This window comes from Tachypleus tridentatus, chromosome 13, assembly GCF_004210375.1.
Source record: "Tachypleus tridentatus isolate NWPU-2018 chromosome 13, ASM421037v1, whole genome shotgun sequence".
Taxonomy (NCBI): domain Eukaryota; kingdom Metazoa; phylum Arthropoda; class Merostomata; order Xiphosura; family Limulidae; genus Tachypleus; species Tachypleus tridentatus.
The window spans coordinates 79,821,471-79,836,708 of NC_134837.1; the positions used below are offsets into that span (position 1 = coordinate 79,821,471).

The window sequence follows — 15,238 nt, forward strand, 5'->3', positions numbered from 1 at the left end:
TATAATATTATAAATTATTATATAATATTATAAATAGCATTTTGTTTACACACTTTTGAAATATACTTTATTGTTTTTTTAAAAAGTAGGTTTAATGCAGATGAGTTTTGAAATATTGAAAATTTTTCTGTCCAAAGAACTATTCAGCACATAGTTCTCACGTAATTTAGTGGTCACTGGTAGCTTGAACTTTGCGTCAAGTGTGCAAAATAAATCTATTGGGTGGAGATAAAATTTGTTAAAATGGGAAAATGATGCAATGATGAGATGCACTTTAACCCATTCCTGACTAAGTAGGGGTCACTGTAGAAAGAGCAAATAAAATGCTCACCACCACATACATTTAATTATGCATAATTTGACTTGAGATACATTGTGTTAATGCTCTTTAATGTGCATAATAGTAAAGAAGATATTTTATGATACACTAAGTGTTAAACTGGACTTCTGCTCTTTATTATTTTTTAACTACTATTGATTTATTTATTAAATATGACCGAAAATGAGAAATATAAGGTGATACAATATTATTCATTGTGTAATTTAGTTCTAAGAATTTTGTTTTACGTCAATCATGAAACATGTTCTACAACTCACCACTCACTATTTACTTGTTTACTCAAAAATAAAGTGAAGTATTAAGAAATGCAATATATTTCAATGAAAACCAGTTGTGTCACTTGTGTGATTAAAGTTGATAATTTATTGTAAGCTATTTACTAAAGTAATATTTATCAAAATTGATTAGAAAACACCAGCAGAGTTTTTACAAAAAATTGGTAATTCTAGGAGATACAAATCAAAGCTAAGCTTATATTTTAATTAGCTGATTTTTTTTTCTGGTGAACTACATAAGTTGCTTTATATCAGTTTTAAGTAAGATCTTTTCCAGATCCATGTTTATAGCACTAGTGAATAATGCATATATGTTTCACACTTGTAGGCAGATAGCTCAAAACACTAAGCTGGCATTTCTTGACATCAGTGAACAATATATTTGATACCCTTAAGGTTGAATTGCAATGAAATTACTGAATATCAAACACGTATCTACTTTTTACAGTCTAAAAATTTGCAAATAACCCATCACAGGACACGTGATAAAGCGTAGGAACTGACCAGTATATGGTTCAGTGCAACTTTCTTTATCAGGTCCAAGCCAAGAAGTTGTGAAGTAACATTTGTGTTTTTATATTTGCATGATAAAAAGCATTCATCTCAGCAAACTAGCAAGATTCCATTCATTTTGAGGTTTTGATACCCATGGTAGACATGGCACAATCAGCTCATTTTGTAGTTTTGTGTTTAACAACAAACAAACCAGTCACTTGCAAACAAATGTTAGTTAAATATTATTTGAGCACAGTTCTTGAAATATGGGAAACAAATGTTTTGTGTTTTGTAATGCATTGACAGGAAAGCTAACATGGCCATTGAATAATTGAATTGATTTTTTAATATGTATGGCAGCCAGTTTCTTTCATATTTAGTAACTACAAGTTTAAGGCTTTTTTTTTTCTCTACTATTTTCCTTCTTTTCAATACTGTACATGTGCTATATGCAGCATTGATAAAACCCATAATACAGAGCCAGTGTTTTGCTTTTCGCAACTAATACACGATGTGTTTTCGCAGCGACCTTACCCAGCTAATACCCAGTATGGTTATAGCAGCTGGTCACCACCTGCTCAGTCTAATGAGACTTCCAATGGGTATTTCTTGGAGAGATCACACAGTGCACGTGTGACCTTAGCAAAAGCTTATGAGCTCTGCCCAGAAGAGGTAGGTAAAGTGTTAATAATTCAATAAATTTTTATTTTCAGAAATGACAGTTGATAGTAAACTAGTGTTTTGTGTGATCTACTGTGCATGTGAACATAAAGTGATATTGATAACTTGGTTATATGACATCTGAATATCATTCAAGTTGGCTAAAACTGCCTGAACCTGACAAACAGTACGATAGTAAAAAGCTACTGGGAATGATCTGTGAGAAATTCATGGTGAGGTTGCTGAAGTTTGCTGACTCTGAATGTGAACCTTTTGAAAGTTAGGGAATATTCAAACCTCATGGCACCTTAAGAATGCTCAAAGCCTTTTTAACTGGTGAACTAGTTACTCCTGGTTTTGAAAGTTATGGCTATGTATAGGTTTGGTAAAAGGTAAATGAATAGATTTGATTATTGTGTACCAGATATTAAAAATTACGATGGAGGTGTGGTCGTGTAGCCTCTTGCTGCACACTTGGTATCGGAACTACCTATGAAGTTTGTATACGTTTATATTGTAATTGGTTGACATCTTCCAGAAGCCCTGTTGGAGTTTTTTGGGTATGCCATATTAAAGTTGTATTATTACGAAAACTAGTGATTATATTAAAAGTTCATTACTCTAATGCTAAATAAAGAAAAAGAACCACAATAATTAAAATTTGTATGAAATATATTTTCTAACATCTTTCTATTTTTTCTTTAGCTGTATTTTAGAGTTATTTGGGAAAAAATACATTTTTACAAGAATAGTACAAATCTGTGGATTTTTATTCATGATTAGTTTGTTTTTTGTGTGTAAAATCACCATAAATGTTTTAGTAAGAATGAAAGCTTGCATGATACGAGTCTGGAAAGCTAAGATCAAGTATAAGTTCCAAAATACACTCACTGGATTATGGGTTAATACATTTACTAATGGAATCATGAAGTGTTATCTGTCCTACTAAATATGCTCTAAATCTTCATGTTATAAATACAAACCCTCACAATTTAATCATGTGGAAATAGGTATTACTTTTTAGTATCTTTTTTAACCTCACACCAGCTGGTAAATTTTATCACAAGATAGGCTTTTTGCTTCAGCATTAGCTTTCAACTTGTTACCTGTGACAAGTAGATAAATCACCACATTAAAGGAATGCACAAACATGATGTTAGCACTAATTGTCTGTATATGCAAACTGCTTATTTGGTTATAAAAAATTCAAATATTACTGCTTTTTAACCTAACTTTTCTTTTTTGGTTTATCTTAAGTAACTTTATCTGATCATTTTTTTTTCTCTTCTATGTATCTTAATGTTTTGTTCATATCCCATCACACCTCAGTTTTGATTGTTATCAGGTTTATATGTATGGGCCTGATTCTTTATGATAAATTTCAACAATAAACAACACACAGTTTGCTTCTTTTAAAATAATATATTAAAACAAATCAAACATGTATACAAATGTTTGTTACACTGTTAGTTATCACAGTTGTATCCAGTTTTTAATAACTCTCTCTTTTTCTTTTTTTTCAAACAAGTCTACATGGCTGGTTCAGTTACTTTAAAACACAATTTGACAAACTGTTTTTCCTGCTCCTTTGCTACAATACAGTCTGCAACAATTTCACATCATTTATTGTCACCATACACTCTTTATGGCTAAGCTGACCATTGCACAGTCCTGATCTTTCTCACTACATTTTTTATGCATATTTATAGCTGAACAAAGGCCTAGGAAGTTCCACAAACACTACAAGTTATTGTGATGCAATAATACTTGAAACAAGAAAAATTCAGAAGGTTCTAGTAACATAATGCGATAATATAAATCACCAATTCCTAACCGTTGAGCTACACAATGTTACATGAACAAACCTGCAATAGACTATTGCTTTTAAAAATAGCTAAGTATAAACTGTCTAAATTATAACTGTTGTATCAAATGGAAATGACTGTGGATATTTAACGTTGTTATTGGTGACCCAGTTATGGTTTCAGAAGATATCTGTTAAAAAAAGAATAAAGAAAGAAAAGAGAGAGGAAAAAAAAATTATTCTACCAAAGAAAAAGATTAGTATGTTCTCATGAGGATGTACAATCAATAAAAATAATTTATAAAGAAAATGTATTCAAAATCAGACTCGCTTGAACTGATATTGGCGATTAAACTACTTTTTTGTGACATTTTATGTGCATTTCTGTTGCCATCTGAAAATGATTTTTGGATGTCATACAGTTATGAATTTGCTACTGTTAGCAGTATGGAAATTGAGAAGTTGTAAACCAAAGTTTATATTAGTATGGAGAATTGTATTCTTCTAAAATAGCATTGAGTGTGATAAGAGTCATAACAGCCAAAATGCATTTATCCATTTTGATTGGTTCACAAAGGAATTGATTGCTTTGACTGCAGTTTGTTTTTTTTTTCTTTGCCTCTTTATTGGTCAAATTTTATTTTACAAAATTTATTTATTTCAGTTGGCTACAAAATATTAAGATATAAGGTGGGCTTTGGTAGCACTTGTCCCATCATTTGTGATGTACTATATGCTGGTATTACTATAAACTTTAGTAAAGATTGTGATAAAATGTGTTCTCATTCTGAATGTGGTAAATTTACATAGGTTCTTATGTTATTGTTTTGTTTATATGGTGTACTTTCCTTTGAATTTTCATTACAAATAGGTTTTAAAAAGATTATTTGACTGTAATTTTTTCTCGTAATTAAAGGGTGTTTTTAATAGACTGATTAGTGTAATAAGTCATTAAAAATATTCATTTCAAGTAATATTTGTATAATACTTATCTCTTCTGGTTAAGGCTGTTAATAAACTGAATTATAATGTAAAATGTCAAAAGATTATTTTAGATTGTTATATTGGTCATTTAAAAAATGTAACATTTTTTAAATTATCCATTGGAGTTAAATTTCTATAAACCAAATATATATTTCTTTCTTTTTCTGATGCACATAAAAATTTGTTAAAAAATTAAAGCAACATTAACATAAACAAAACATCTAATTTAAGTATTCTATAAGAACTGTAACAATACTGATATAAAAAGGAATCTTGGAAATTAGTATTTTTCAAAATTATCATTGTTTTTACTATATAGGAAAAACTGTTTTGTTTTTTTTTTTATGTTTTTTCGTCTTGGATTTTAGCTGGATTTAATTATAATGTTTGGTTTGTTTTGTGTAGATTGTTTATTGTAAATGTATATACCATATTTACAGTGTTGCAAATAAAAAACTATGGTTTGCTTTCAGGAGCAGGAAGAACAGGAACTATCTGAAGAAGGTGAGAGTCCTCCTCCTGAGGAGAAAGTTCCAATATGGCAGGGGGGGATGCAACACCCTAGTCCCCCACCTCCTGCACCCCCTCCCAGTGTTAATTCGTATTCAGTGAACTCCGTTGCACCTAATCGTATGGGTAACTTGTTAATTGGTCCCTCAAGTGGGAGTCAACAGCAGACGACATGTCCTCCTTATCATTCCCCTGGGACAACTTCGGGAGTGGTCACCACATCTAGTATTTGTAACCAGGGGGTTAACACAAATACAACTCCAGCTGGACCACCAGTAAGAACCACAACTTCAGTAAATGTGACTTTGCAGCCCCCTAACACCCACCAGCAGCAGTCATCTTCACAGGAAGGAACTGAACAGAAACAGGACAGAGTTGATTAACTTTTTCTGACCACCAGTTAGTTTTCTGTCACGCAAGTAAGAATTATAGGAGTGAGTGGAAATAAAACATTTATGGCAGTGTTCTGGACTTAGCATAACAACTAAGCGTGGAAAGTAAATGTTTTGACTGATTTCTAGCCTTGTCATCAAAGCAAGATTAAAAATCAGTGTTATTTTTGTGGGTGACAAAGCTGTTACAGTTTCTGAGATTGAATGGCTGGTAGCTTTGTTTATCTAATTTATTTTTAAAGCAAGACAAGGGCTCTTTAAATTCCCCTTTACAGTACTTGAACTATGTGGACCCGTGAAGATTCAGCGATATCAGCTCACCTGACAAGATATTCAAATTAGCTTTGTAATTTAACTGTTTTCTTAGCTTTAGCTGGCAGCTTATATGGAATGTAAAAAAAAAAGAAAAAAAAAGTATTTCTCCAAGAGACACTAACTTCTAATTAAACTCAACTGTGACTTAAATTGTTCCATAACCATCTTTTCTGATTTCAAAATGGAGTATGAAGTGATAAGTTAGTAGTTATTACTAAAGTGTGATTGTCTCATGTATTATACAGTAACGTCTGTAGCCATGTACATTTTGTTTGTTTTCAGACACCCAACAACTAAACGTCTACTTGCTAAGCACTTATTGACGAAATTGACAGGGCACGGTAAAGTAAATAGGTTGTAAAGCAGATGAGCACATAATTTATATTGATTTGTTTTGGTAATCTAAGGAAAATTGTATGTACTTCAACCACTGCTGTAATAAGATGTACATGTTATGCATGTGTGCTTTGATCCTGTATAGACTGTTACAGTTTGGTGGCAGAGAATGCTGCCCTAATCATGCCTCCAATGTTATTCACCACATTTTAACTATAGAGTAGTGTATTTTCTAAAAATGGGTATTGTCTTGTAACCTGAAGCTAAAAATACCTGAGTGTAATAAACAAGTTTTTGTTCTTCATTTTGCTTAAACAGATATTTGTATTTATATAGTTTACAGACACTGTAACATGAATATTTTAGTACGGGTAGTAATACTTTGTAATCTTGCTTGTAATTTAATTTCTTCTTTTTTTTTACTTTAAAACTAATTCCCTACTTTCATTTCAATCATTCACCTAGTTTTGCTACAGTTAGAAATTATTTTATATGTATTTGTGGGCTGTTTTATAAAAGTTTTTTTTTTGTAAGAGCCTTGAAGAGTTACTGGATGACATTCATGGTTTGAAAAAATTTTGAAACTTTCCAAGAATAAGGAAAATTTGCAGAATTTTAAATGGTTCCATGTAATCAAACACTATAAAACTCATGGCAACAGTTTATTTTTTGAAAGTGGAAAAAAAAAAATCCAGTATTTTTCTGGACAGCAACTACAGTTTTTTTGTTTTAATTTTCCTGTTTACTGATACTTGTATTAATTTAAGAACTTAATAATAAGCTATTTGTATAGAACACCCTAAAGCAATTGAATATTAATGTACATTGATGAAAACAATTTTTACTTGCCCTAGTCTTACGTTAAAATGTTAAGAGAAAAGTTATTCAGAGCCCACTTCATATACGTGTATATTAAATATGTTAAGACAGTTCACTGTTTTTCTTTTTAACAGAAAACAATTAGTTTCTCCATAACCATTTAATGTACTAATCCAGTCAGTTTCAGTTTCTCTATAAAACTTAGTGTGCTGAACCATTCAATTTCAATTTTTATACTACCAACTACCTAGTGTGTTAACCAAGTTAGTTTTAATTTCTACAAAACAACCACTTAATGCAATAAGGTAATCGGTTCCATTTTATCAGTAACAACTATTTAGTGTGCTGGACTATACAGTTTCAGTTTTTCTATAAAAACTGCCAAATGCAGTGAACCCATCAGTTTCAGTTTTACAGTAAAAATGCTTGGTGTACTGAACCAGTCAGTTCTAACTTCTACAAAACAACTACTTAATATACTTATGATCAAATATATAATTTAAAATACAAATGTAATTTTATACCTGGAAAGCATGGAATACTGGTATATCTATGAAAGACTCCACAGCACATTAAAGATTTATATGTGTTGCTTATGACATGGTTACGTTCTCAAGCAATGTGTTATCATATGTATTACCTGATCTTATGGTGTAGATTAATAATCTATATATATATGTATATTTTGTTGGAGAAATTGGTTTTTAAAGGAGTGTGTTAAACATAGTTTAAAAGTTGCTCTTATTACTTTCTTTGAAACTGTTTAGTTTACACTGGTTTAAAATCATTGTACAAAATCAGAATCTTTCGAGAAGGCAAAATTCGCCAATCTGTGAATTTTGTTTATTCATCCTAGTTTTTAATTAATTGGATGTCACTTTTTTATTGTATAATTAATGACAAATATTTACCAAACACCAATGCCAATTTTAGATTGGAATTGAAAAAGCCCTTGTGTGTGTGTGATAAGCGAATTCGATTATTAAAGCCTTGAAATTATAGTATAAAACATTACGGAAAATCGTATTGGACAATCTATTCGCATATAAATACTGATAGTGACATGTATATTGTAAGAGATTTCTTCTGTGTCGTATGGTCGAGACTTAGTGCTAATGATTTGATTTTAATTTATGCGTAAGTATAAACTTTAATCTCGTGTTAGTTTACGTTACTTCATGATCAACTTTATGTGTATAGAAAGATGATTTTTCAGCTACTTGGAATATGTTAGCTGTTATTAAAGAGAAGTTATCGGCTGCTAACTAAAGCAGTCTAAACTTGTGTGGTCATATAGCCAGTTGAAATGGTTTTAATTTACCTTTGAAATATCACAATCCTGCGGTATGGGTCTTCACGCTACAAATGTTAGGTCTCTTCAGGTTGTGTAAAAATATGCAGTATGGCGGAAATCACTATTTACAAAGATTTTTAGCTCGTTATTCTAGGGGAGGGGGGAGTTTTAAAAGAAAAAATAGGTGAATAAATGGGTGGAATGTTGTATATCGACAATTGTGATCGTTAAGGGGGAAAATTATATCAACCTGTGTGGTTATGTAATTTTTCAGTATGAAGATTTTACTACGTCTGTATTAGCTGTTAATTTATTTTTGTGCGTACTTCTTGAACAAGCTGCCACTTGCTCCAGTAAGCATTCAAAATAATTAGCACAAATCATCAAGTATTGGAAATCGATACTAACTGATGCATTTTTCAAAATGTTAGTCACGGTAGAATACGTTTATCATACAGAAACATATGGTATTGGTTACTTTATAAATAATAACTTGCATGGTTGTGGTACATTAAACCAACTTCGTAAAGGAACATGGTGTTAAAGAAGGAATGGTGAAGAACCTGCAGTCATGTTAGTACGATATAGCATACAATTAATGTATGAACTATAGAAACCTAGTACAAATCTCCTGATAGTGTAACAAATGGAAAAGAAACACTAGTCACGACTATGTTATACAGAAACAGTTACGTGTCTGGTTAATACAATGAATGGAAAAGAAACACTAGTCACGGCTATGTTATACAGAAACAGTTACGTGTCTGGTTAATACAATGAATGGAAAAGAAACACTAGTCACGGCTATGTTATACAGAAACAGTTACGTGTCTGGTTAATACAATGAATGGAAAAGAAACACTAGCCACGGCTATGTTACACGGAAATTAGTTTCAGGACTGTAGAATCGAACAAAAAAGTGCAAGTCCACTTGTGAGTTAGTGATACGTTTTTGAACTTACCATTGTGAATTACATGATTCATTCTCCACGGTGGACATAGTACACATGATCCATTTTGTGTAACACAAGAATGATAAAAACTAGTACAGCTATGTAATATCATACAGAAACAATGTATTTAACATAGAATATGGAGTATAGAAGTAAGGAATAAATTACAATAATACGACAACGTACAGAAACGTTATTAATCATGATAATACAGCGCATATAACCATGATATTAATTACAATAATACAATGCAAAGAAATGCAGTATTATTATGTAACAACAACGTACGGAGATGTTAATAAACAATATTAAAACATTGGCAGACGAATGTGACTTAACTCCGCCACGCAATCCTAACATGGGTTGTTTTGACATGCACAAAAAAAAAAAAAGAAAACTATCACTTCTTAAGACCCGCAATGAGGTACGTTTGTACCAAATCCCATTAAAGTTGGTTGGCATACATGCATACCGGATTAAGGCCCCGCAATCCATCCAAATAATTAAGAAAATAAGCAATTATGGTTTATAAGACCAGTAGAACAGAAGGAATAGTGAGTTGTTGTTGTTATTACTTATGGCACCACTAAGTCTTAATTCGACTCTGTATACACATGAATAGTTCATGAAAACGCTAAACTGCAATTTCCTCGCTGAAAAATTGAGCAAAAGACAAAAAGTCCTAAATAAGTTGAAAAGGGGCTAAATAATTGACCAAACCTCCTAAAATTATGGGTATATCTAATATTTTTATCTTCTAAAATTGGTATATCCAACATTTTTCATGTACATGTATGGGACCTGACTTGTATAAAAGTATATTTGTACCAAATCTCATGTAAATTGGCAGAAATGCGACTGAGTAATTATATTAAAAAAAAAACCTAAAAGTATGCTTTCTGTGGTATGTTGGCTCTCTATAGTTAATGAAAATGGGAAGGCCCACCACATTTGTTTGTCAGTATGTGGGACCTGTATAAAAACATATTTTTACAATATCCCATGTGAATTGGACAATATATGGCCGAGTTATTGGCCCAAACCCCAAATTATGCTGTTTTGTGAGCTCCAACCCACCTTCCCTAAAACTCAAAATGGACAAATATACTTTTATAAAAGTTTTGATTGTTTATTTCAGAGCAAAGCCTGATTGTGCTTTGTCTGTAGAAGAACTTGAACCCCATATTTTAATGTTATGATGCTCAGGGACGTGTTTTGTTTTTTTACGTCGATGTGTTGGGCCCATGAAAAGTCATATTAGTGACAATTTTCTTCTTCATTGCTTAAAATATGACCGCAAAGGAGCTCAAATATACACTTTTGAGCTGTTTCACTTTTGACCCCTTAAAATCCTTAAGACCTAAATGGAAAACAAAATTAATTGTTCGGTCGTATTGGAGTAAGATATAACCCTACCAAGATTCAAGTCAATCTCCTCAGAAATGAAATAATGGCGGCCGACTGAAAGTGTTTGAAGGAAAGAAGAAACGGCGGAAAAACAGTATGTCTCTAAGGAGACGTGATTACAACAATATGACAGCCTACAGAAACATTATTTATATTATTACAGTACATAGAAACACAATATTCAGTAAAATATTACAATATGACAGCGTACAGAAACGTTATTTATAATATTACAACGCATAGAAACACAATATTAAGTAAACTATTACAACAATATGACAGCGCACAGAAACGTTATTATTTATAATATTACAACACATAGAAATACGATGAATTATTACGACACATAAACCAATCGCAATATTGTGACACTTTATACAGATATGATATTAATAACACGTATCCTGTTATAATATCCTTACTTTAGAGGGATAAAGTTCATAAGTATATTACCCATGCTTACAAAAGGTTTGATTGCGTATGAGACAAAAAGATGAAACGAGCAGAGAAGCCACAGTTATTAACTATTTAAATATATCTTTGACGGGTCTCCAATTTAACTTAACTAATTTTGATGGTAGCTTGAAAATATACCTTTGTGAAATATAATTTTATTGCTAAGAGTGAGGGAAATTTTTATTACTTGTGTTACATATTATAATTTATTTGAAACGAATCTCCGACTTATTATATTACCTACTTTACGTATTAAGATTCCAAATAGTCGGAGATTTTAATTAGAATCTAAAAGTTAATCAAATGTTAAATTTATGATATTTGCGAACAAGATTGATACACACATTTGTTTTCTTAACACAAATATATTTTAATATAGAAACAACAATACAGTTGATATTAAAAGTTATTACAAATAATTATTTGTATACAAAAATTTTACAAAGTCGCAAACAATATTCAGTCTTTTATCTGGTCTAGAACTAAATGTTTTATCAACGGTCTAGGCTTACGATAAGCGAATTAATTCTTAGTTGATATTATTACGCTTTGCTTAAGCTAGCTGTATGTTCTTGGTTGGTTTCTGGCTACTTACAAGCTGATTTTTTTTTTTTTTATCAACGAAGATATTTAATGTCCTCGTAAAGATGCTAACGCTAGAATTTAATCCACCGAAGTTAAATGGTTGTAATGCTCAAAATTTATAAACGTTTCTGGCCAAATATCTATAGTTTTCCGATTAATAAGTGTTTATCACAATTATAACTTCCGAAATGTATTGTATACTGACTGTATCAGACCAACACCATTCTAAAACTCTCTCTTGGCGCGTCGATTTAGACGAAGTTCGAGGAAATCCACTTGACGCAACAATATTCGAAGATACGCTGGTGCTTGCGTATAACATATAATGTTGATTCTTACTCTTGAAAATCTTCTACAAATTTAGATAACAGCGAGACTTTCGTAATACACATTTAACAATACACACGCATTAAATTGAAACAAAATATTACAATATTTACTAACTTCGCTGCTATGTAGTCGTGATTATAAAGGAAATTAAAGGTTTTTAATGTTTACCTTTTATTTTCCTTTTTGTACATTTTAAACAGTAAAAGAAAAAAAGAAAGTAACTCATACAGAACAAATGCTCAGTCATTTTCTGCCACAACAAGTTGATTGAGTGATCTCCAGGGAGGTATTTCTGCACATATTAAGAATGTATTGATGATAGTAACAAGAAAAACGCCAAGAGATAACATAAATCTACAGGTTTATTGCCACCAACAATTCAACAACTTAAAACACTAAGAAAGCAAAATAATGTCAAGACAATTTTATTTATTACCGATATCAAGGCAGGCCATAAGGATATCAAATAGAAGTCTCGGTTTCTAAACGAACAAGCAGTGAAGGGAAGGTAAAATGAGGCTTATTAATACGGAAGTAATCTGGTGAAGGTCAAGTGTGAATTAAAATATCCATCTTGATTGGCTCTCAAGATTGTGAACATTCTGGTAAGTGACAACATTTACCAAATAATTCAAGTATATAACTAGCTATAATAATAAACTTCGTAATATAATTAAAGTTTGTCGATTAAATTAATGAGAAAATTAAGTTATTAAGTGTATTCAGGCAAAGCTAAATTGAAAAGACTTCTTAATTAACGCTTTCTATAAATATTAGCTGAAACCAACATAGTACACGTTATTGAAGAATGAACTTCTGCCATTTGTCAATCTGTAAAAGGAGCTTTCATATGAATGTTTTAGTGTATTGATTCTATGTGGTGCTTAAAGGCAGTCTGGAAGACTGTGATGGTGGGTTGCTTAACGATTGGCATGAGGTAAAACTTGCGCTTATAATTGCAGTAGCGGTAAAGCACTAAAGCAAAACGTATCTTTGTACGAAACAAAAGTTGTGAGTAGGGCGTTTCGCTGCGGTATAACCATTCTTCGCAAGTATGTCATATTTTCGTTTCTATTTATTTATTTTCTTACTGGTATGCATATCGGTGTATACCGTCCAATTCTGGTCATCGACTCTATCATGACAATTTTTAAAATATGTTTTCCTTAAAGGCCTAGTAATCTATTATTGCATATTCCCCATGCAGTTGAGTTAGAACGAATATGAAAACCTAATGTGATGATATTAATATCATTATATTTTTACCTTCTATAAAACATATTAAATATATTTAGTTTTTGTTTGTTTTTTCCCCACATTTTCGTGGATTTTTGCATGTAGCTAGCACTTCCTTGTAAGCTAGGTATACGAATGTCGTTATTTGCTGTCCTAAGGGAGCTTGATCCTGTGTTTGAATCTTCTCCACGTTGTGAAGTAAGCCCATTTCGTAAAACTGAACAGATATTTGTACAAGATAGCAAGAGTTCGAAAACTTTTTCCGTGGACTATATTTTATCTGAAATGGTCGTTCACATACGTAATCTAAGGTTTGTTTGTTTCTGAATTTCGCGCAAAGCTACGCAAGGGCTATCTGCGCTAGCCGTCCCTAATTTAGCAGTGTAAGATTAGAGGGAAGGCAGCTACTCATCACCTCTTGGGCTACTCTTTTATTAACGAATAGTGAAAGTGACCATTGCATTTTCAGGCCCTCACGACTGAAAGGACGAGCGTGTTTGGTGCAATGGGGATTTGAACTCGCGACTCTCAGATTAGGAGTCGAGTGCCCTAACCATCTGGCCATGCCGGGCTTTATCTGGTGGACATTAAAATATTTAAATACGATATTCTGTCCTGTCATCAGTAACGCTAGAAAAGAACAAAGTAAAGAAGAAGACCACGACTGTATGTATGTCAAATTGTTAGTTTTACTTTATCTTTAGATAAGCCCGATTCAGCGTGCTTATTTATATTATATTTAGGCTTATATTTTAATCTGTACAGCAAGGCCGAAATCTTTAACAATAAAGAACAACATGCCCAACACAATATTAATGTAACTTCTTTATTGTTATACATTTATTTTAATATTTGCATTTGTTTCACTTCGATGCATGTAATGTATATTGTCGAATATATTTTGCGCAAGTTCCGCCTGCTCTCTACATTTGTAGAAAATTTTCGAGAGTAGAAATCAAAAATAAATGTTTAACGAAAACACTTGCGTATCTTCAAATTTTCGAGAATCTCGCCTGATGAATATATAAAAGCAAGCTCTCGCAAGATCCCGAGAGAAAATAAGAGAATATTGTTTGGTCGCTAGAGTCAGTATACCATAAGCCTCGGAATCTATCATGATATAATTGTAACAAACGCTTATTAATCGCAAAACGTTTATAGATTTCGAATATTACGAAGCGTTCAAATTTAGAGAATTAACTTCGGACGTTGGTACTTTCACGAGGACGTTAGATATTTATCTTCTCATGTGAAAAGTAAATTTGTAAACTACGTTAGCCCAAACAAGAACAGATTTAGCATTCCTGTCAAGTGAAGTGTATCTGTGTATCAACATAAAAATTAAAAAATTGCGCCTCGTGGACCTGGACTGTTGATAAACTATTCAGTTCTAGACCAAAGAGAAGATTGAATATTATTTGTAAATCTGTAAAAATTTTCTATATAAATAATTATTTGTAATAACCATTATTATCCATTGTATTATTATTTGTATATTAAAATATATTTGTGTTAAGAAAGAAAATTGTACGCATTAGTCTTGTTGGCAAATATTATAAACTTCATACACATTGAAATTCAATTAACTTCTAAATTAAAATAAATCATATACTCATTCCAAATAGTCCCTCGCTGGTAAAACAGTAAGTCTACGGATTTACAACGCTAAAATCAGGGATTCGATTCCCATCGGCGGGCTCAGCAAATAACTCGATGTGGATTTGCTATAACAAACACACATTCCAAAAAAATTATAATACGTAGCATGATAAACTAGAGGCTCTCATCCAAGATCTGAATCAGAGACAAAATTTGTTCTAAATTCAAATCTTAATTATATTTCTTAGTGCCAGAAAGATTTGATCATGTCTAATTATCAAGGTTTTATTGAATAACCTTCCTCGAACAACTCGAAAAATATAACAAAATTGAACTGCTCGAAATTGCCAAAATCTTGGAATTAGGGGTTAAAAAAATCAATGAGAAAAGACGAACCAATAAAGCGTTTTAATGAAATACTAATCAATGACGATTTGTTGTCTCAGAA

The 15,238-nt window shown here is 31.7% G+C and overlaps 1 protein-coding gene across 5 annotated transcripts in view; it reads left to right on the forward strand.

Annotated features, from left to right (window-relative positions):
• LOC143240423 (ubiquitin carboxyl-terminal hydrolase 9X-like) overlaps positions 1-6,415 on the forward strand; it is a 147,666-nt gene extending 141,251 nt beyond the window's left edge. For 4 of the 5 annotated variants that reach the window (XM_076482835.1, XM_076482838.1, XM_076482836.1 and 1 more), the window contains exons 53-54: positions 1,636-1,782; positions 5,032-6,415. In XM_076482835.1, coding sequence (XP_076338950.1) covers positions 1,636-1,782; positions 5,032-5,451 — 567 coding nt within the window. In that variant the 3' untranslated portion in view covers positions 5,452-6,415. The remainder of the gene's footprint in view (positions 1-1,635; positions 1,783-5,031) is intronic. The other variant, XM_076482839.1, reaches the window with a different exon arrangement.
• The last annotated feature ends 8,823 nt before the right edge of the window (positions 6,416-15,238 follow it).